At 35.6% G+C, this 22,729-nt stretch overlaps 1 protein-coding gene across 6 annotated transcripts in view; it reads right to left on the reverse strand.

Annotated features, from left to right (window-relative positions):
* Positions 1 to 22,729, reverse strand: part of ATP2C1 (ATPase secretory pathway Ca2+ transporting 1) — a 136,302-nt gene that overhangs the window by 8,921 nt on the left and 104,652 nt on the right. For 5 of the 6 annotated variants that reach the window (XM_072792779.1, XM_072792776.1, XM_072792778.1 and 2 more), the window contains 8 exons: positions 18,152 to 18,198; positions 17,071 to 17,237; positions 15,629 to 15,697; positions 14,894 to 15,010; positions 13,932 to 14,079; positions 13,142 to 13,237; positions 11,861 to 12,002; positions 9,882 to 10,006 (listed from right to left, as the gene is read on the reverse strand). In XM_072792779.1, the coding sequence (XP_072648880.1) occupies positions 9,882 to 10,006; positions 11,861 to 12,002; positions 13,142 to 13,237; positions 13,932 to 14,079; positions 14,894 to 15,010; positions 15,629 to 15,697; positions 17,071 to 17,237; positions 18,152 to 18,198 (911 nt within the window). Of the gene's footprint in view, positions 1 to 9,881; positions 10,007 to 11,860; positions 12,003 to 13,141; positions 13,238 to 13,931; positions 14,080 to 14,893; positions 15,011 to 15,628; positions 15,698 to 17,070; positions 17,238 to 18,151; positions 18,203 to 22,729 lie in introns of all 6 variants that reach the window. The other variant, XM_072792777.1, reaches the window with a different exon arrangement.

Here is a 22,729-nt window from a genome sequence, read left to right on the forward strand (position 1 = left end):
AAAAAGAAAAGAAAAAAAAGGATAAACCAAAAAAAAAAAAAAAAAGAAAGAAAGAAAAATAGTGTACAAAGAAAAAAAAAAACCTTTCCAGCTTGTTTCACTGGATCTAGTTTTCAGGGAAAAAAAAAAATCAAATTTCACATGAACATGTTGCAATGCACATGCAATCACATCACTTTTATTCCTAACCAGTCTTGATAACATTTTAGGCATCTGGTTAAAATAGCAGAATCTTTCAATATTTATATATTTATGTATATACATATGTGTACATGTATACACATATGTACGTACATGTATACACACGTATTTTAAATAATCTTCTAATGACTTTGGAGACACTTGGGAGATTTCTGTGTATAATGTATCTCACTGGTCATCAGGATCAGGAAACACCTAGGAATGTTTCAGTTTTTTTAAAAAAAGCTGATCAGAATATATCAACTGAGTTTTTGATCATTTATGACTGAATCATTTATGAAAAAATTATGGCATAATGCGAGTTAGCATATAAACTAGGAAAACTCGTCTCTGTGTTTTTAAATATAATTGGTTTTTTGAAGGATTAACTGAGGTGCTGTTTCTTCTTGAAAAACTGCCATGCGTCTATCTGGGCATTACTCTCCCTATATCTTCTTCTGTCTGATTCATGTGTGTTACACATTATGGGAGAATAAATCAAAGGATTTTGATGGGGATACCTAGGTGGCTCAGGCTGAGCACCTGGCTCCTGGCTAGGTGTGGCTCAGGGCATGATCCCGTGGTCTCAGGATTGAGTCCCACGTCAGGCTCCCTGCCTGGAGCCTGCTTCTCCCTCTGCCTACATCTCTGCCTTTCTCTTTCATGAATAAATAAATCTTAAAAAAAAAAAAAAAAAAAAAAAAACAAAGGATGTTGACAGGGAAAACAAAGTCTACTGTCTATTATCTCAATGCTTGCTAACATGAATACAGAATAATAAACTGTATTTCATGATAAAGGAGAGGTTATGTGGATTAATCCACCTGTTGGAAGAACTTGGCTGTGATGCGGAAACTCTTTTTTGAGTAAATATTTATCACATCACTCTGAAAAAAAAAATGGTGTTTGTAAATGTGCCATTGAGAATTGCTATAAATTATTGTTAAAATTGCTATGGTGATAACAGCATTTTTATACCTTCATAAAATACTGGCAGGAACCCTCTGTCTTCAGATTTTCTATTCAGTTGTCATTCATTTCCGTAGGATGAGGTGTAGTTGGGAAGTTGGGGAACTTGGGATTCTGTTATGGATATGCTGTTAGATATATCTTTTAGGCACTTAAGTAGAAACATCTGCTGGGCAGCTGGATATGCCTGAAGCCTAGGTTAAAGCCTCTGAGTGTTGAGATTATAAAGTGTTTTCCTCTTCTTCTATTTATTTATTTTTAAAGATTTATTTGAGAGTGCATGAGTGAAAGCGAGCCAGCACAAGTGGGGGGAAAAGGGGCAGAGGGAGAGGAACAAGCAGACTCCCCGCTGAGGTTCAATCCCAGGACCCTGGGATCATGATCTGAGCCCAAGACAGATACTTACCTGACCAAGCCGCCCAGGTGCCCCCCTTTGTCTTCTATTTAAAAACATCTCCAATGAGGGCGGTCCCAGTGGCTCAGCAGTTTAGCACCATCTTCAGCCCAGGGCCTGATCCTGAAGAGCCGGGATCAAGTCCCACATCAGGCTCCCTGCAGGAAGCCTGCTTCTCCCTCTGCCTATGTCTCTGCCTCTCTGTGTCTCTCATGAATAAATAAAATCTTAAAAAAAAAATCTCCAATGAGTATGTTGTACTATTTTATGACCAGAGAGAGGTAAGAGTTGATGCCTCTAGAAAGGATGGCATCAAGAGAGCAAGCTTCTGATGTTCCCTTGTCTTGTCCCAAGAAAGTATGGAAAATAAGAGGTAAAAATGGTGGGTTGAGAAGGCCCTTGTTGTTGACATCTGAGAATGGTGATATCCATAAGCCCAAGTTTCCAATCACAAAGTACTGTAGTCCTTCAAGCTCTCATATGTACGTGAACAGTCGTTTTTTTAAGATTTCATTTGTTTGTTTACTTACTTGAGAGAGAGAAAGAGCCTGCCTGGGGTGACGGGCAGAAGAGAATGATAAAGAATGTCTCAAGCAGACTCTGCACTGAGCATGGAGCCTGACACAGGACTCAATCTTATGACCCTGATAACAACCTGAGCCAAAATCAAGAGTGGACGCTCAACCGAGCCACATGGGCACCCCACTAACTTTTTTAAAAGACAAACTAAAGAAACTGACCCTATTATAATAATTATAATTTATGGGCAGCCTGGGTGGCTCAGCGGTTTAGCGCCTGCCTTCAGCCCAGGGCCTGATCCTGGAGCCCCAGGACTGAGTCCCGCGTCGGGCTCCCTGCATGGAGCCTGCTTCTCCCTCTGCCTGTGTCTCTGCCTCTCTCTCTCTCTCTCTGTTTCTCATGAATAAATAAATATTAAAAATAATAATTATAATTTCATAAAGTTGTAAGTCTGACAGCCAAGGGTGGTTTGTCAGAGGAATCCACTGAGAAATATTATTGCAATTTTACCTTAGAAATATAATAAATACTATGCAAATATATTCTGGTTTGGAACATTATGTTCTGAGAAAATACAAGAGTGCATTTTGCCTTAAGATTGTGCTGATAGGATATTCTGGTTTGTATTATTACTAAACTTTGTCTTCCCTAAACAGAATAACATAAAAAAGCCTACTCAAATTAAGCTTGTTTCTGTGTTTGTGTTAGGAAGAAACAGCTAATGAGAGAGAGCCCTCATTTCTCTTCTATGTATGATAAGGAGCATAACTCAGATGGGAAAGCAGATCAGAACACTCTACCCATTCATTATAAAAACAAGAAGCCTTGGTGATAAGGTGGAACCAGTAACAACTGGCATGTCCTCCCTGTTGATGATAATGTTCTGAGAACAGACTAAGACTCTCTGACTTCCTCCATATAGGAGCCTTGGGCAGAGACTTAGAGCTGAGTCACTGACATTAAATCTGGTATCAAGTTCATCCATCCCAGAGATAACATCCTGTTGGGACACTGGAAGGTAGAGAAAATTGATGCCACTTCCTGTCTAGTCTACTGAATGCAGTGGATGGGCCTATTTTCCTCTTTTTGAGTATCTATAGGAATAGGCCAGAAAGTAAATACTTTAGGTTTAGTGAGCCATATGGTCTCTGTTACAACTACTCACTTCTGTTACAACTACTCACTTCTGTTGTGGCATGAAGTAGTGATAAATAATACATAAATGAATGTACATAACTGTGTTCTAATACAACTTTATTTACAAATCCAGCAGCAGACTGATTTAGTTTGTCAATCCCCAAATTAAATCAACAGCCCATGTAGGGAAGTATTAAAATGTTTCCCTAATTTGCAACACATCTAACTAAATCATGTGCCATCCAGACCTACTCCATAAATACAGTCATAAATTCTAATGCAATCCTATTATATAACCGTATTGAATATGAGAAACATGAAAACATAATTCATTTGTAACTTCCTAAAACTGATTTATTAATGCTTAAATATAAAGTTTTTCATGTCTTTCCTATCAAGCAAATAATTTTTACAATCATCTATTTGGTTGGGGCCTGCTATAAATGGGCTCCAAGGATAATATTTTGAAAGACCTGAGCAGCCCTGGTGGCACAGCGGTTTAGCGCTGCCTGCAGCCCAGGGTGTGATCCTGGGGGCCCGGGATCGAGTCCCGCATCGGGTTCCCTGCGTGGAGCCTGCTTCTCCCTCTGCCTGTGTCTCTGTCTCTCTCTCTGTGTCTCTATGAATAAATAAATAAATAAAAATCTTTAAAAATATATATATTTTGAAAGACCTGCCTAATAAATTTTTTCGTATTATGCTATTAAGATGCAGATGTGATGAAGAAAAGCATGTTTTCAAGGCATTTTAGTATTTTCTTATGACCATAAGATGGCACCAAATTGTTATTCAACTAACAAGCACTTTAGCATAAGAAAGGCCTTAATAAAAAATTGTTTTTAATATAATTGAGTGGATTAGTATCTAAAAAAAAGAGAGAGAGTTGTATTAAAAAACACATTTTGTTTAGAGTTTAAAAGCTCAGAATCCAAAATGGATCTCTAGGTTTATGAAGAACCATTTGTCCAATTTCTGGCACGATGTGCTTTGTTAAGACTATGAGGTATGGATTCTACTTAGAGGGTTACTAAGTAAAACAATGCAATTATTGCTGAAGAAATAATGGTGACAGGACAACCCTGATTTAGATATGAAATGCCGTTTTGCCATGCCTAACAGTCATGGGACCAGCAGAGAAATGTGGGGCTTTGCCCAGAATATGTCAGTTTGGTTACACTTAAACAAAAAGGGAAAGAAATGGCAAAGTCAGGCATGTACAGTAATCTATCTGCATATGAAACAATGTCTACCTGGGGTAGCTATACCAATGCAGGCAGTTACCACACTCACAATAGCAGGTTTAGGTTAGAAAAGAATTTATAAAGATCAAAACTAATGGTTACTCAAAGTTCCTCCCCAAACTTCACCACTTAAATCTACTTTGAACGAAAGGAAACAATTATATCAAATTTCTGGCTATATTTATCAATGCGGTGGCTTGAACTTAAATTTTAATGCTTTCTAAAATAAAATTGCATAACTTAATGCCCAAACTTATGGATGGATTTATTCTTCATAGTATTTACAAGAAACTGTAACACACACACACACACACACACACACACACACACACACACACCCCTTTACAGTAATCTGGAAAGGCCACGCTGATTGGCTCTTCAGCTGGGTATTGAAGAACAGGTAAAAATTCTAATTCTCAAAACTGAGGCAGAGGAAAACCGTTTTAAGTTGAAGGAATACTATCCAAAAAGACTTCTAAGTGGATTGTGTTAGAACACTGTGCGGGATATGAGGCTAGAAAGATCCAAGGAAGAATTACGACTAAAATGGAAAAGAAAAAGCAAAACATTGCTTTCTATTCTCCTGCCATAAATCTCTCAAGGCAAGCAGCTGCTTTCTAGCGTTAATGTCATTCACTGAGTCCATTTCCACACCCAGCAAACTTCAGTCTAAGCTACCCAGTTCTTTGCTTATTTTCTCTCACCTCTTAAGAAAGTGTCTTACTGCAAATATAAAAAAGATGTGCTCCCAATATTCAGATCAGTGTCTTCCAGTCAGTAATCTTAACAGATTCATCCTGAAAGCTCTGTAACAGAGGAAGCTGAAATCTTATCTTTTCCCCTTGCATTCTGAATGTTTGCTGAACTTCACATTATTATACTAAAAAAACTACTTTCAAAAACTTTCATTCTGTCAAAGCCAAGTTTCCATTCATTTATTGCTTTATTTTTAGCAGAAGGATAATGCCTGTAACAAGAAATTATTTTCCTACATTATACTTTGTCAGCCATGGCTTTAAGTCATATTGTGCTAAAACCTCATCTAACATGTCCACTGGGAAATCTCAAGGATACCACAGACTTCCATTTCAAATTGACCTGTGTCGCATTAAAGGCTGCTCAGCTTCAGTAATTCTCCCAACAGCTCTATTATCTAAGCCAGAAAGCCCAAAACAGGTATTTTCCACATTTTTCTTTTCTCCCACCTGGTCATGTCAATACTATCTCCTAGAAGACAGAAACGCCATGCCTTTCTTTCCATACTACCACAGCTCAATTAGTCCCTCTACCACTTAAGCTTTTACAATTCTCTTCATCAGTCTCCCTATTTTGTCTTTACAATCCACCCTCCAGGCTTCCAAGATAAAAATCCAAACTCACATCACGCTCCTGAAATCTTCCAGCATGCTACCACTCAAATGTCTTTACCCTTCACCACTAGGCTCCTGACTATCTGTCCAACCCTTCACATTATATACTTCCTCCCGTAACTGTTTCAAACTCCTTGAGGTTTTCATTTGTTCCTTCCAGCTCTCCACCAACACCTCTAAAAGGCTGTGTAATTGATTGCAATATTCTGCTGCTTCTAGGCTGAAGATTCCTAACTTAAGGTTCAGGTTCAGATGCTACTAGTTCTAGGAAATTTCTCTGACAACCCCTTCCCATGAAGCTGTTTCTCTCCTTTGACTGCTATAACTTTTGGGGCAGCATTTACCACTATGCCCAATATATATCATATTGGTCTCCAGGTTAAGACTCAAGGATTATACAGGACATATACTTATGTAAGTATATGTCCTGTATAAAAGAGATCAGAAAGATTACCAATAAGAAAGATATACCTTTTATGGGTATAAAAGGTAAAAAATGTTTTTAGCATTCCGAGTGTGGTTACTGCTATTACATAAAGCCTGTATATCCTGAAGGGGGGAGGTTTTTTAAGTTGTCTAGTTTCACTTTGTTTCATCTCTGGATGAAACTCCCCAAAGGCAAAATATTACTTCTTATTTCTTTATAAATCTAAACCCTACAACAATATTTGCAGTCTATTTTATCTACATTAATATCAAGGACTGGTTAACCATTATCCATTATCAATAATAACCAACTCTGAAAACCAGAAATGAAAATAAGGTTGTTTAACAAGAGTTAATAGTCATATCAAATACTAAGCTCAAGGAAATCTAATTAGGAGGATAATCTGCTTGTCCAGTCACATACCAGTAAGAATTAATATTTACCCACACCATGTCTTAATACACAAATAAGTTGTTTGGACTGTAACTTAGTCTAAAAAGGCATTTCAAATACCAATGTCAAGGGAAACTTCCAGTAAAATGTGTGGTGGGGGGATCCCTGGGTGGCGCAGTGGTTTAGCGCCTGCCTTTGGCCCAGGGCGCGATCCTGGAGATCCGGGATCGAATCCCACGTTGGGCTCCCGGTGCATGGAGCCTGCTTCTCCCTCTGCCTATGTCTCTACCTCTCTCTCTCTCTGTGTGTGTGACTATCATAAATTAAAAAAAAAAAAAAAAAGTGTGGTGGATTCATCTTAATGTATACATATTTTCAAAATAATGTGCAAAGACCACTACTAACTTCCACGAAATCGCTTATTAACAGTTCTATTCCTTGCTAACTCTGTTCATGAGCTCTTGAAGGGCAGGAATGCCACCACCATTTTATTCTTAGCAAACTCCAGGTACTAAGTAATAGTTTACTGAAATAACAATTTATCCATCCAAGTTTTTGCTTAAATCATATGTGGAAGTAAAATGCAAATGAACTGCCAAGTGACAAAGAAAGCAAGGTAAAGTTAATTAAGGTTCTTGGGTATGATATTGTTTGCCACCAATTCTTTTTCACTGAGAAACTATTTTAAGAATGGCCAATACTCACTTTATGTCCTGTATAAAAGAGATCAGAAAAATTACCAATGAAAAAGATATACCTTTTATGGGTATAAAAGGTAAAAAATGTGTTTTAGCATTCTGAGTGTGGTTACTGCTATTATATAAAGCCTGTATATCCTGAAGGGGGAGGTTTATTAGGTTGTCTAGTTTTACTTTGTTTCATCTCTGGATTGTGCTAGCCCCAGTACAAATGTGAGAGAACATGCTAAGCCTTGTTTCTTTGCAACTAGGAATTATCTACCTAGGTAAATTATTTCAAATTCCTTTCTTTTCTTCCCAGATGTTGAATTACTTTGGGACCAAATAACTTCAAAAGGTAGTCTAACAGCAAATAATCAAATAAGTTAGTATTTTAATTAAGGACTCTAGAAAGTCCTAGGGCTAGGAAAAGGGATAAAAATTTAAAATTCAGATACTAGCATGTTTAAATTATAATAATTTGGATGATATACTATGGAAGATACATATACAAATAATCTAATTTGTTGTTACATTACAGAAAATTGAAACCTGGATGATATCTGTATTGTACATTTCACTTTTTAAATCACAGATTCTATGCATTATGAATGAATACTGCCTAGTTTCTGTATCTTCTACATCCATAAAATTTTAATGTCAACAGTCCCGACTGGAAGGTAATTAACTTATGAAAAGAAATCATTTTTTTCTTTTGGTTCAAAATCAAATGAAAGGATAGGCACATTTATTTCATACGAGTCATACTCTAAACCTAAAATGGAAAGCAAAAGATTGATATGCACTTAATAACATATTTCAAGTCTTTGTAACAGAGAAAAAAATCATACAAAATTTAGGTATGAGACATCACGTCTTAAAGATAAAGTTGACTAGATAATGGTTTCTATGTTCTACCTAGTGAGAAAAATGTACATTTGACTATTGAATCTTGAAGGGTAAAGTAGAATAAATTTCAGACATCTCAACTCCTTATACTCAACTGTTTCAATTACAAGGACTCAAAGAATAGGTATTTTTCCTATCATTAACAAGAATATTTCAGTGCTAACACTAGCAGGTTAATATCGGTGATAAAAACTAGAGAGTGGTTTATCCTGACAGTTAAAAAATGGAGAGTAATTATAAAATACAAAACTCAAAAATTTCAAGAAGAAATAAACATTTAAGAATTTGAAACCCATTTCTGTTTCAAAGAGAAGTATTTAACAGGAAAATGGACTTCTAATTTTGAATTTCTGGCCCAAATTTGCCACAACAAACAAAAAATAAATTATCTACACCTCACCAAGCTATTATAAAAACTGATGGCATTATATGAGTAAATCCAACTATTTCTCTAGCATGCTCAATGAATCAAAAGAAAAGCAGAGAACAAATAATAGAAGTCCAAGAAGGAACAGGCTCAGGACAGTGCTGCAACCTAAGCCAAAGAAGCTGCAGATACTCAAAGAGCAAGGCCAGTGCAGAGTCTTCCATGTATACCCTGGTTCATAAGCCATCTATTTGAGTTTGGGGCATTTTTATTCTTTAAGTATAGCATTCTATACCTCCTAAGAAAGATGCTTAAAAATATACACAGAAAGACATTAAGAAAAATAAAATTCAATTATTCAGGTGAGGTACTTGGATTTATATTTAGGGGATGACGAAATGATACTTGACAAAATGTATATTTATATTTAACTCAAAAAAGAGGCATTAACATGTTCATATAATCTGTTATATAAATTTTAGCCCAATCACTCTTAAATACTTTTCATTCTATGACTATGTGTTAATTACAACAAGGCTACTCTACCTAGAATGTCACTTGATAACCCTGTATTAATATTGCTAGACCAAAGACTCATAACTTAAAAAAAAAAAAAGGAACCATTTACACTTACTAAGAAAAGCAAACATTTACTTCAAATTGCAGTATAGGCTTTTCAATCACAAAAAGAAAGAAAAGAACAGTGATCTGACAGTGGTCACATCCTGTGCAAAAAAACTTGATACAAAAACAGTAACACAAGGTGTCTGAGCTGCTTACATTGCAGGGGAAAAAGGAAATACAGTAGCTGAAATATGGCACTCCTGGGAATCAACTTCTAAACCAGTAGAATGCCTTTGAAATGATTAAATTTATTTGTGTATTAGTAAGAAAGCCCCACCACCATAAATAGTACAATATTTAAAAATTAAAAAAAATTTAATCTATCTAAGATAGATAGTGTATTTGTACTGTTAGACCTCTTTAAGTGCAGAAGGTGGTTCATGTTTTGCCTTTTTTTTTTTTAATTAAATAACTGCCCATATGCTTTATAAAGTTCCACTCAATTGCAAAAGCCAATTTAAATCAAGAAATATGTTATCAAAGTTGCATAATTTCATTTGGGACTGCCAGCAGGTTAAAGTCTCAAATCAAGTCTTTAACATAACACTCATTTTTAGTCAATGAAAAGTTAAAAAGTTCTCAAATCTTCATTATCCTCTTGAACTTGCCCTTCTAAATGATCCTCAGACTGCAATTCCTAGTTTGCAAATAAAAGAATGCAATATGCATCATACTTCAAGAAAAGACGACGATGTCGAACTAACATGCTTCTGGATCTTTTCCCTGCTCCTCTCAACCTTCTTTATAATTTCTGCTACTACACACACTGAAGAGGTAAGACCCACAAGAAACAGCAAATCTGCAAGAGAAAATAAGAGATTTCATGGATTTTACTTCATTCATATAATTCTTTGAAACACAGTTGCAAAGCTAATAGCTTACATTTTTCTAGCATTTTTAATATATATATATATTTTTTTTAAATTTATTCATGAAAAACACACAGAGAGGGGGGCGGGGCAGAGGCACAGGCAGAGGGAGAAGCAGGCTCCATGCAGGGAACCCAACGTGGGACTCCATCCCAGCTCTCCAGGATCAGGCCCTGGGCTGAAGGCGGCGCTAAACCGCTGAGCCACCTGGGCTGCCCCTTTTCTAGCATTTTAACTGAACTTTTAAAATACTTTGTTTCACAACCATTCCAGTAGGTACACAAAATTAGCCTGTTTAAAAATGAGTAAAGTTGGGCAGCCCGGGTAGCTTTACGGTTTGGCGCTGCCTTCAGTCCGGGGCCTGATCCTGGAGACCCGGGATCGAGTCCCACATCGGGCTCCCTCCATGGAGCCTGCTTCTCCCTCTGACTGTGCCTGTGTCTCTGCCTCTCTCTCTCTCTCTCTCTCTCTCTGTGTGTGTGTATTCTCATGAATAAATAAAATCTTTTAAAAAATGAGGAAAGTTAGGCTCAAAAATGAATTATGTGAAGTCATATAGCTAGGAAAGGCAGCAGCCAGAAAACTAGAACCCACTTGTTATGACTACTCTCCCTGAACCACAGCTTCATAACCATTAAGTCACGCAAGAGTTGTTTTCTATTTAATAGATTACAGCCTTTTTCATTTTAATTTGATTGAAAAATGCCTATCTAAAGATTACCTAGGAATTTCTATCTATTCCATTTGAGAGCCTAGAAGAACTCTTCATTAAAGACCATGTCTTTGGGGCACCTAGGTGGCTCAGTCAGTTAAGTGCCAGACTCTTGGTTTCAGCTCAGATCCTGATCTCATGAGTCATGAGATCAAGCCCCAGTGATGGGCTCTGCGCTCAGCGGGAGTCTGCTTGGATATTATCTCCCTTTGCCCCTTCCCCTACTCATGAGCGCGTGCTCGCTCTCTCGCTCTCTCTCTGAAATATAAAACAAATCTTTACAAAACAAATAAAGATTATATCTTTACAGTACTATACACACTATCTCATTCTTATTCATTGCTTGATAAATTGCAGGTGTCTCCTTAAAACCCCACTTTTTATAAAGAGGAACAAGTATAAAAACGAATTTAAAAACTGAAATTAAATGATTTCAACTTCAAGGTAAATTGTAACTTACAGCATGCAACAAACACAGTGAGACTGCATAACTTATTTTCATAAATATCCCAATTAACTTAAAAAAACACAAGAATTAAAAGTAGCATTACCACAAAACACATCAGTCCTCACCTTACACAAGATCAATTTTTAAATGTACTGTATCATAATACATTTAATACATACTATGTGAAAGAATAATGTCTGTCTTCCACAGAATATTAATAAAATTTTCTTTTAGGGTCAGGCTGTTATTTTGTAAAATAAGAATGTACAAATTAGCAAGTAAGAATACTGAAATATTAGTTTACTGAAATTACAATTTAAAATCTATTTTTTCTTCATATAAGATTGAAAAGTTATAAACTACAATTACTCTTTAATAAGTTTTCATTTGCTATACTTCAAAAGCAGCAAATACAAAAAAATTACCAAAAAAATTAAAGCCTAGAGTTAAGCAAGTGACAACTCCCTAAACTTCTGCAAATGAAAACAGAACATTCCTTTTTCAAATCAACTCATTTTTTTAATCTCACTTTTTAAAAGGAAATTTTTAGTAGAACAAACGCCTTAGAAAATACAATAATTCATCTGAAATATATAAATTATAAAAAGATAACATTTTCTTTACCCAGAATACTTAGGCTCTCGGTCTGAAAAACTTTCTGAAGTGGAGGAAAGTAAATAACTAATAACTGTCCCATGATGGATCCAAGAACTGCGTAGCAAAACATTTTATTACTGCAGAGTCCAATCTCAAATACAGACTTGGTCTGTTGGCAGAGCAAAGAGTTCAATTATTATTCCTTGGTCACTGAAACAGCTTCTTAATTAGCATGATCCTCTCCAATTTTTAATAAATTCGATTGAACTCCACAATGGCAATACCATGAAATCTCTTAATTTTAACTATTATTTTGGAATAAAGATAGAATAAAGGTACAATTTAAAGTAGCTCCTCTTTATCAAGAAAGCTTTCTCTACAAAAGTGACGCTACAATAACAACAATATCAACAAGAGATCACAGAAAGAAAAGTAACTTCCTTTAACATTCTAAAACATCAAAACTTTATTTGTATGATTATTTTGCTAAATCATTTCTATCTATTAGGCTAAGATAATCTAAAAGCCTTTCTTAAAGAATAGAACTAGTTCTATGTGTACTAAAAATGTAAAACTGCCTTTCATAAAACAAAAAAATGAATACTGTAGCTTCTTCAAAACTTAATCTAAATTAAGAAAGTATTCAGAAAGTCCCAGCATGTCAAATGGTAATAGATATAATTGAGGATTTATAAGGTACTCTAGAATTAAAATGAAGAGTCAGGCCTCAAGATGGAACTAGTTTTCAAGAAAAATTATGCTCTGAAAAACTACTACTAGGTTCTAGCCCATAGCCCATTATTTTCTATCAAAACACTTTAATCAAGAAAAGGCAATCATATCTTAAGATACAACATGGGGAAGAAATGCAAATTTAAAACGTCCTAAGTTCTAACACACTGACAGAAATAATCAAAATACATTAATATGCTCAAAACTGTTCTTGTACTTCTAACAATACTTTCTTCTAATATGAGACTAATACCATCTTAACAGAACCCATGAGGTTTGTCCAATACTCTCAGATAATATTAGCTTGAACCTATCTTAAGGCTACAGATAATAAGAGAATGCAAAGAAGAAAAACCAGGCAATGAGACCTGTGGTTTACTTGGATCTTCTGGTCAAACGTAAGTCTATCTGCTCAAATGCCCTATCCCTATTATGACACGTTTGTAGGTACATGTTCATAGGGAAAGCTATATCTGGGGCTATATTCTGTGGCAACAAAATCAAGCAAAGCTAAAAACCCATAATCCTTGCCTACCCTACCAGTTGAATTAGTCAGCTAAGATCACCTAAGCTTACCTGGGATCTGGAACTTAGTGCATTGAACATATCAAAAAACACAAAGCATGTGAAGGTCATTGTCGTGTCTCGAGGTGTTATCACATTGTCTCGTAGCTGTCAAGAGGAAAAAATGGTTGTCAGTGGCTGAATTTAATGAAGAAATACTGCATGCTTGTAAAAGGTTATTTTTTTCTTTGCTTTAGAATAAAATAACTTTAGTCTAAGATATAAAACATCTAAGCTCCCTAAACATATATGCCATTTAAGTATGCCATTTCAGTAAATCACTAAAGAATAGTTGTAATCTAAATAAAGTAAAAAGTCTTTTACAAACCATATATTGGACATTGAAACAATTTTCTTTTCTGATGAAATAAAGTAGCAATAGATTCAGATTTTCTAATTTCTCCCCAAATATTTTTTAAAGATTTTATTTATTTTTTCATGAGAGACACAGAGAGAGAGGCAGAGACATAGCAAGAAGACTCTTTGTGGGGAGCCCGATTCGAGACTTGGCCTGAGCCAAAGGCAGACGCTCGACCACTGAGCCACCCAGGTGCCCCTCCCCAAATATTAATAGACTCATTTTTTTATTGTACTGTTATGTTTTTGCAGATTTAAACTATTCTAATAAATCAATCAACAATTTTATTAATAATAAAGACTGAAACCCAACTATTTTTAATGTCTTTGTTATCTTTTCCAAAGAGCTCTCCTAAATTCCCAGGTTTCTGTGTAACACACCAAAATAACTGAGTCCTATCATACAGAACGCATGCTATTAAGACAGCTTATCCAGTGAGTATACCTCCCGCCAGAAGACAAACAAAGTCCCACAAACAATGATTATTGATGAAACAAGTATTTTAAGTATCAGATTTCTGGTCAAAATGCTGTCCTTCCAGTTGCGTGGAGGCTTACGAATGACATCTTTATCCACTGGCTCTACTCCAAGGCTTCAAAACAAATAGAAAAGTGAATTACTTTAAAGTTTTACGGTTTGGATTTAGCACTTTTACGACCTCATTAACCTCAATTATCCAGGAAATTAAATGTTTTCTTATGGAAACAAAATGTTGAATCGTAAAGAAAAGCTTGGCTATAATTACTCAAAAATAACCAGGGATTATATCACTCTTCTCTCTTTTACTTCTATTTGGCATAGTTTGATGGGGGATTGAGGGTCAAATTTCAAAAAATTGTCCAATTTCATTTACATATAAGTTTGCTTATTTCAAATATGGCCTGAAATATTAACCTACTGAGTAAACTGTGAAATACCTTTCATGCAAGGAGGTTTTGACTAGGATGATTTATTACGATGGCCATCGACACATATCACTCCATGACTTTGTCTGCTGGAAAGCAACATCTCTGGCCCATCTAAATGCTTAGATCCTTTAATACTTTTCCAAAGTCTCTAAAATTGACAACAGAACCCACTAAACACTAAACTCGGGATTTCTCCATTACATCCCGTGCTTGGAGACAAAAGCTTATTTCCTAAGGACAGGGACTGCACCTATTCCCTGGTCTGTTCTCAACTTAAGAAAGGGCATCCAACATAATGCAAAAGCTCAGATCCATGACACATGAACAACACTCAAAGGGAGCAAATGATATAAGCACACATCATACAATTTATAACAAACATGTTGCTGCATGAATAGATCTCTAATGCTGTCCATGAATGAAATTTTAAAACTTAATCATCAAGATACCACACCTTCTTTGTTTTTCTTCTAATATATGCATAAAAAAAACTCTTACCTCTGAGCAGGAGGTCCATCCATAATTATATTGATCCACAAAATTTGCATGGCATTGAGAGGATTAGGAAAGTTCATTAATGTAGCCAATGAGATTAAAGTTAATGCTGCTATACTCCTGTTGGAAAAAAAGAGTCACTTAAAAAAATCTGTCAGCATAGTATAATTCTTACTACTTTTATAATACCACTTCTTCAGTATTTGAAAATCTCATTTTACTACCGTGCTTTTAAAGGAAGTCTGTATTTCTGAGTATCCTATGCTTTGTTTGTGTGAATATTTTGAAGCCAAAGGTTAATAAACCTTATAACTACAGCATTTAAATAAAGGATTTCAAGATGTTTAGATAACAGAGGAAGATTTTAAAAATTAAGTTCGAATAGCTGTTACTACATAATTGTTAATAGTTTCAACAATATTTTGGCAACTGTTTTTTGACTCCAGAAAAGCCCTTCTACTTTTGGAAAAAGATACTAAGGAAACCCATGACACTCCTTCCTTAGTTACTTCTGGAGCTAGTAAATAAACCACAAATGTTTACATATTTTGATGATGATAAAGACATCATGTTTTTATCATGCCATTTTTAATTTTAGGATAGAATTAATTTTCATTTTGGAAAATTTACATATGAACAACACTCGGAGCCCAGAGGCTTCTAAGCATTCTGCTTGAATTTTATTTCTCATATAATTTATCTATAAGATCCATGGTGATAAACTCCTTACAAACTTACGTGCTCAGTTGGAATCTAACAAAATTTTTAATGTTATTATAAATCCCTTTACCCTCTTCAATTGCAGACCTGAAATTCAAAAAAAAAAATTAAATGAGACATATTACCACACAAAAATAAAGATATATCTATCTTACTAACATTCTAGAACTAATTCTGAAAACAAATTTGCAATTGATATACACATGTCACTAAAATAATCTATTAATTTTCTTCACATGAATAAGATTAGAAAAAAAATACAGAAACATTATTCTGGTAAGGAATGAAAGTCCAGCTTGGGAAGCTCTACCTGAATTAATTTAATTACACAATATTAAAATTCTTATTCTTAAAGATATTTCAACATTAAAATCATACATTCTTTCTACACAAGAGACTATACTACACATTTATAATACTAAAATAGTGATCTTTACCTCTCAATTTTCTTTTTCTTAAAGGTACAATATGCATGCATGGTAAGGGGTTAAATTAATGTATGTCAGGAATTATTGGTAATAAGATATATACGAATTATAGAATTTAAGCTACCTATTGCTCCTATACAAAATCAGACATGTGCTGTAGCAGAATTATATAGAGAATATAGTTTACAAAGATACTTAAATTCTCATTTGGTTGAATCTAGTAAATTATGTGTTTTTTTAAACAACTTCTCCATTCTTTCAAGATTTTTATACAATTCTAAGAATGGAAAGAAAAAAACCTCTATCCCTACAAGATTGTGTCAATTCTGAGTTCTGAGCTCCCACATGCTCCACTTTTGGCCACTACAGGTTGATGAAGTATGCCAGGCATATAATTAGCATGAGTCACTGAAATGAGGAAGACTCAGGTTACCTGACAGATGATTATCAGATAACAGAATTCAAGTGACTGCCACCTGAACATTGCACAACTGACATGATCAGATATTACATAAAATCTTAAATCCATTAGAAACCATAGCTGAAGGAGACAAAGTTATTTAAACTTAGTAACTTGTATCACTAACAGTATGGTAAGTGTCCTTATGTCCATAAGGAAATAGGTATGGATGAACTTGATTACTTTTAATACTGATTGTGAGGCCATGCACATGCATATTTCTAATAGCCTGAGTTTAACTAGAATAAAGGCCCCATGAAAGTTTACTCCTGTACCACTACACTGATGGCCAGAAAAATGTGACATCTGTCTGGCACTCAGGAAATATTTCCTAAATGAATGACTCTGCCATTTATTATGTCCTTTCTATTCCATACAAATAATTTTCTCAAAAACTATATACTAGGCCATACATAAGATTAATTCATTCTAGTAAAATACAGTTCATCCACTGCTGAATATCCTAATAGACTGAATATCCTAATTCTTTTCCAGTTGAACTCTCTGGAGATGGAGTGCAGAAAAAGATGGGACAAAATTCTCTGATGCACATTCACTGAAATAAAACTTACATTATGGTTTGGAAATCATCATCCACAAGGATCATGTCTGCTGCCTCTTTGCAAACATCTGTGCCAGTCTGACCCATTGCAACTCCAATGTCTGCAGCCTTCAGAGCAACTGCATCATTGACTCCATCTCCTGTCATGGCTACAACCGACCCATTCTTTTGTAGAGACTGGAGTGGGAAGGGAGGATTCTGATAAAAATGTTGCTTCCACAAAGATAAAGGGATCAACAACTCTTCTCTATTTTGTTCACATAATAAAGATTGGAAATAATATGGACCACTGACTTTTCAACAAACTTCAATATATGGAAGTCTTAAGATACAGCTTAGAAAGAGTTGCTATTCATATTCTCATGTGCAAGAGCTATGTCTAAAGTCTAATCTAGAGTTAATTACACAGTGGCACTCAGGAACAATTTCGCCTTGTAGGAAACATTAGGCAATGTCTGAAGATATTTTTTATTATCATGACTTTGGGGTAGGGGTCAGGGACTGCTAAACATCCTATAATGCACAAGGACAGCCCCTCACAACAAAGAACCCAGTCCAAAATGTCAAATAGTGTGAAGGTTGAGAAACTCTGAACTAATACAAGGGAGGTCTATGTGATTAAGAATTTAAGCCCTTTAACTAATGGATACTACATCAGTTGCTTTCTATATACCTCACTGATTAATATAAATAATGAAATATTTGAAATACTCTTCCCACTCTCCTAACATTTCCTTTTCTTGTTGTATTAAGTTTCTAAGCAATTACTGCTATTTACACTGGGATGATTTGACTATGGACTCCTGTCAGAACATAATGTCTACACTGTTCAACTGTTTAAAGAAGGTTGTGTTGCAGATATTTCACTAACATTTTCTTCTACATCTTCCTTTGCTAACTAAATTCTCTATTAATGCTTCCATTTCAAGCTCAAGAAAACAAAAACAAACAAAAAAACCCCACCTCTTTTGTTTCACAGTACTTCCAACTTTAATGCTCTTATCAATATTCCTAAAAATCTAAGTATAATGAAAGACAAGAAGTAGCATTTTGGAGACAGAGATAAAACAATGTGATTCTTAAAGACCCACCTTAATAATTTTCATCTTGTGCCTCGGACTAGCTCTGTAAAACACCGCTACCTGTTAAAATACAGGATACACTAAAAATCTTCAATGTTAAAAAATATCTGATGCACTTGTAACAATAATTTTTTAAATTATCAATGTAAATTGTATTTACTTTGTAGAGATCAAGGTTAAATAATACACCATATGTTTGTTAAGAGACTCATTTCACATGGTCATTTCAAACTTTACCAATGTTATCCGGGGAAATATGTAATCTAAACAAATTATCTAATTTATCCCATGTTTAAGCGCTGAAGAGAAAACAGCCTTATTCTAGAAATATTTCAGAGATGGATAAAGGAAAAACTCTCTTGCATTTATCTCTTCATCACACTGGCAAACAAAAATGGCCGTTTCCCTTTGTTCTGTCAGGAAAGATAAAGAATAGCTGTTTCTCAATGTCTGTAGAGTCTTTTTGTTGTTTTTTTTTTTTTTTAACAGTGTCAAGTGTCTACTTCTCTTTTGTTCCTGTTAATTCTTTAGATTCTCTTCCACTGTATCTCCAACAGTTTTTATGATCTTATCTGTCCAAGCCATGCATTTAATCGCTTTTTCTGATTCCATCTCCCGGTCTACTAATACCCCTTTGCTGTACATCAAAGGCAAGCATCAACAACATCCCCTGTATCCTCCACTTTTCCCCACTGTTTTAACCTCATTTGTCACAAACCAAGGCCATCCCTACGGTCCTCTCAAATATTACCACTAGGTAAAACTAGACAGGGGTAGGTGTCTTTCATTCTCCCTTCTTTATTCACAAAACTCCAGTTTTGAATGTCGCATGAGACTATACTTACTACTAACTGCAGGCATTCACTGCTCTAGGTCGGTCCCCAACGTTTCACAAAATTTTTTCCAGATTTTTTAAATAAATATGACACTGTATTAGTTTGATGTGTACAACAGAGTGATTCGACAATTCTATACATTACATAATGCTCACCATGATATGTGTAGTTATCAGTCACCATATCACCATTATTACAATACCACTATTTTCTTTATGCTGTACTTCTCATCTCTGTGACTTATTTAATTAGCTCCTCACTGTCACTTTTCCCAACATTTCCAAGTCATGGTGATTTTAATATCTACATAGTACACCATTCTCTTCCCTACTATACTAGAGGATTAGTTCATACTAAGTTTTCTCTCCTCATACTTTCAATTCATCCCCATCTCCAACCTCAATCTCAACTGACAACCTTGCTTCCCACTTCAGAGGAAACAGAATCAGAAGAAAACTTCCATAATTCCCACCAATACAGTACCTGTATCCAGGCACCATCCCCTCCCTTCTCTTTTATTACAGATGAACTGAATATGCTCCCAGTGTAGGGCAAATATTCTACCCTCTGACCTACTTAAAATCATCGCTCCAGAAATCCTCCTCCTTCTGATATCAATATCTTTTCCTCACTGTTGCATCTTTACCATCAGTAAATAACATGCTGTGATTTCTTCCATTTAGATAAAACAAAACTAAAAACTTTCCTTCTCACTTCAGCTGCCACCCTTTTCTCCTTCTCTTTATAGCAAAACTCCTCTGTACTTGCAGTCTTCCGTTTCTCTCTTCTCATTCTTTGCTGAATCTATTAAAATTGGGCCGTTGTCTTCACACTGCTCTGAAACTCCTATTCAAGATTACCAAAGACTTCTCACACTGCTAACACTATCGGTCATTATTCTTCTGACTTAACCTTTCAGCAGCAGCCTAACATAGATGGCAATTCCCTCCTCCTGAAACAATTTTTTCACTTGGCTCCCCTGACTACCCTATATACTCTTCTGGTCTTCCTTCTACCTTTCCGGCTACTCCTCTTCCGTAGGTTCCTCCAGACCTCCCTAGAGTCTGAATGTTAGAATATTCCACAACTTAGTTCTTAAATTTCCCTATGTAAGAGGTCTAAGAATCCCCTACTTTCTCCGTAGGTGATCTCATCCAGCCTTACAGATTTATTTTTATGCATTTTTGTCCCCAGCCTCAATATCTCTTCTAAAATCCAGACCAATGAAATTAATCCAACTACTTTTTCCACTTTTCCTCTTGGAATTCTAAGACTTAAAACTATCACAAACTGAACCCTTGTTATTTCCCAAAATACATGCTCCTTCATATCCTCTGCTAATGATAAATACATCCTCATAGTCACTCAGACCCTATTTTTGGAAGCCATCCTTGATTCCTCCTTTTCTGTCAGATGCCACAAGTAGTTTAACAGCAAATCTTACTGGCTCCATCCTCAAATAAATCCAGAGTTCGACCTCCTTACTCTAAACCCATGGGGCCAATAACTGATTTTCTTATTTATGCCCTTGCTTCCTGTGCAGTTTCTTCTTCACACAGTGACCATAATCAAACTGTTAAAACCCAAGGCAGATTACATCTGTCCTCTGCTCAAAACCTTCCAATGACTTCCTATCTCCCTCAGAATGAATGTCAAAGTTGATTACTACCTACCAAGTCCTGCATGAAGTGCATGCCTCTTCTTCCTCATTTGTCACCCAAACTACACCTATGCTGTCCTCCTCATCGTTCCTGAAACAAACCATGCACACTCACCTCAATGTCTTTACCCTTATGCTCCCTCTGTCTGGAGTGTTCTTTCCTCAGATATTATATGGCCTGCCAGTGAGGCCATTTCTAGTCATGTTATCTAAAAATTTCAATCTACCTCTTCAGTCATTCATCTCTCTCTTCCCTGCTTTTGTTGGTGCTCATTAGCACTTATCTGACATAATGTTATATATATATGTGCTTATCTTAAACTATAAGCTCCATTGAAGGCAGAGATTTTTGCTTCATACCTTCAGTCCTCTATAAATACAAAATGAATTAATCATTGAATGACTCTTAGTACCATCACAGACTGTTCAAAGATTCTCTCCTAATTTTAATAAAGGTCTAAAATAAATGAGGATCATTTTCTTAGGCAAAAGGCTCAATTTAACTGTAATATCACATTTCTACATATGGCTAGGTCTTCTAAGTACGATGAATCACATAATTCATATTTGGAGAACATATTTCCTATAAAAAAAATTCAAAAATTTACTCAGACTCTTTAGTGTGTCTTTAAAAAAGACTCAGCTACATACTCATTGAAAGTATCCTACTTAATGGGATGCCTGGGTGGATCAGCAGTTAAGTGTCTGCCTTCCCCTCAGGGCATGATCCTGGAGTCCCAGGATCGAGTCCCACATTGGGCTCCCTGCATGAAGCCTGCTTCTCCTTCTGCCTGTGCCTCTGCCTCTATCTCTCTCTGTGTCTCTCATAAATAAAATCTATAAAGAAAAAGGAAGTATACTAGTTATCTTTTAAGTGAAAATTCTACATTACTGCAGAAATTAATCATGTAGTACACAGTGAAGTACAAGAGTGTTTAGCAAAGATTGTAGATTTTACAGAATATTTAAGTAAAAGGCTAATTACCAATACTCAGGTTGAACAGAGTAAAATTTTGCCTTTAGGCCACTGCAAATCATTTCAAATCATTCCATTATAACCACTGTGGGTTATCACTGACAGTGGCAGTGAAGATGTAACTATTGGACTGAAAGCGTATTTCTTTTATTTTTTTTTTTTTTTTTTTTTTTGCGTATTTCTTTTATAATAAATTACTTGACATGCATCCAATAAACCTACCATTTGATATAAGATTTTAGCATCTCAAAGCTTTGATGGCAACTCAAAAAAAAAGAGTAGCAGTTTTCAGACTAAGCAGATCTCAATGCAAAACTGAAGACTCACTTCGTGTTTTGCATGTGGTACACAGTGAAATTTGTTCCTAAAGCACCAGAAGGGCAGGTCAATCTCCTTAGTTGACTAAAAATACTAGATTTAGTGACACAAAATTATGGGCTAAATAAATGAGATTTAAAACAAAACAAAACAGAAAGGACTAGCAATTGAGCTACATCACTGTATCACAGAGCTAGGATTAATTAGGAGTAACTCAATTTCCTCTATTCGTAATCTTTTCGCCTTTATATCTGTTTCTCTACCTGGAAAAAAGTACCAATTAAAGGTAAAAGCACACAATAAAATCACTGTAGTTTGGGAACAAGAAGGGAGAAGACAGGATGAAGACAGGATGGTAAAAGGACAGTGGAAAATAAGTCATGTCAGAAAAGGAGAGAGTTTAAGGAATAATATGGGAGGGTAGCCCCGGTGGCCCAGCAGTTTAACGCCACTTTTAGCCCAGGGCCTGATCCTGGACACCGGGGATCGAGTCCCACGTCAGGCTCCCTGCACGGAGCCTGCTTCTCCCTCTGTCTGTGTCTCTGCCTCTCTCTCTCTGTGTCTGTCTTAAATAAATTAAAAATCTTAAAAAAAAAAAAAAAAAAAAGGAATAATATGGGAGAGAAAGATGAAAATCATCAAAAGGAGAGGGGAAAATCTATGTATTTTTCTCTTTTATATTTGTGGTTAGCATTCAGCGTTTTCCTGATCAACACAAACAGACAAGGGTGTTAGAGAAAGGAAGTCATAAAAAGAAGAAAACAGGAAAATATTAAAGGAAAGGTTAATAAAAAATG

The sequence above is a fragment of the Canis lupus genome, chromosome 22, assembly GCF_048164855.1.
Source record: "Canis lupus baileyi chromosome 22, mCanLup2.hap1, whole genome shotgun sequence".
NCBI classification, from domain to species: Eukaryota; Metazoa; Chordata; class Mammalia; order Carnivora; family Canidae; genus Canis; species Canis lupus.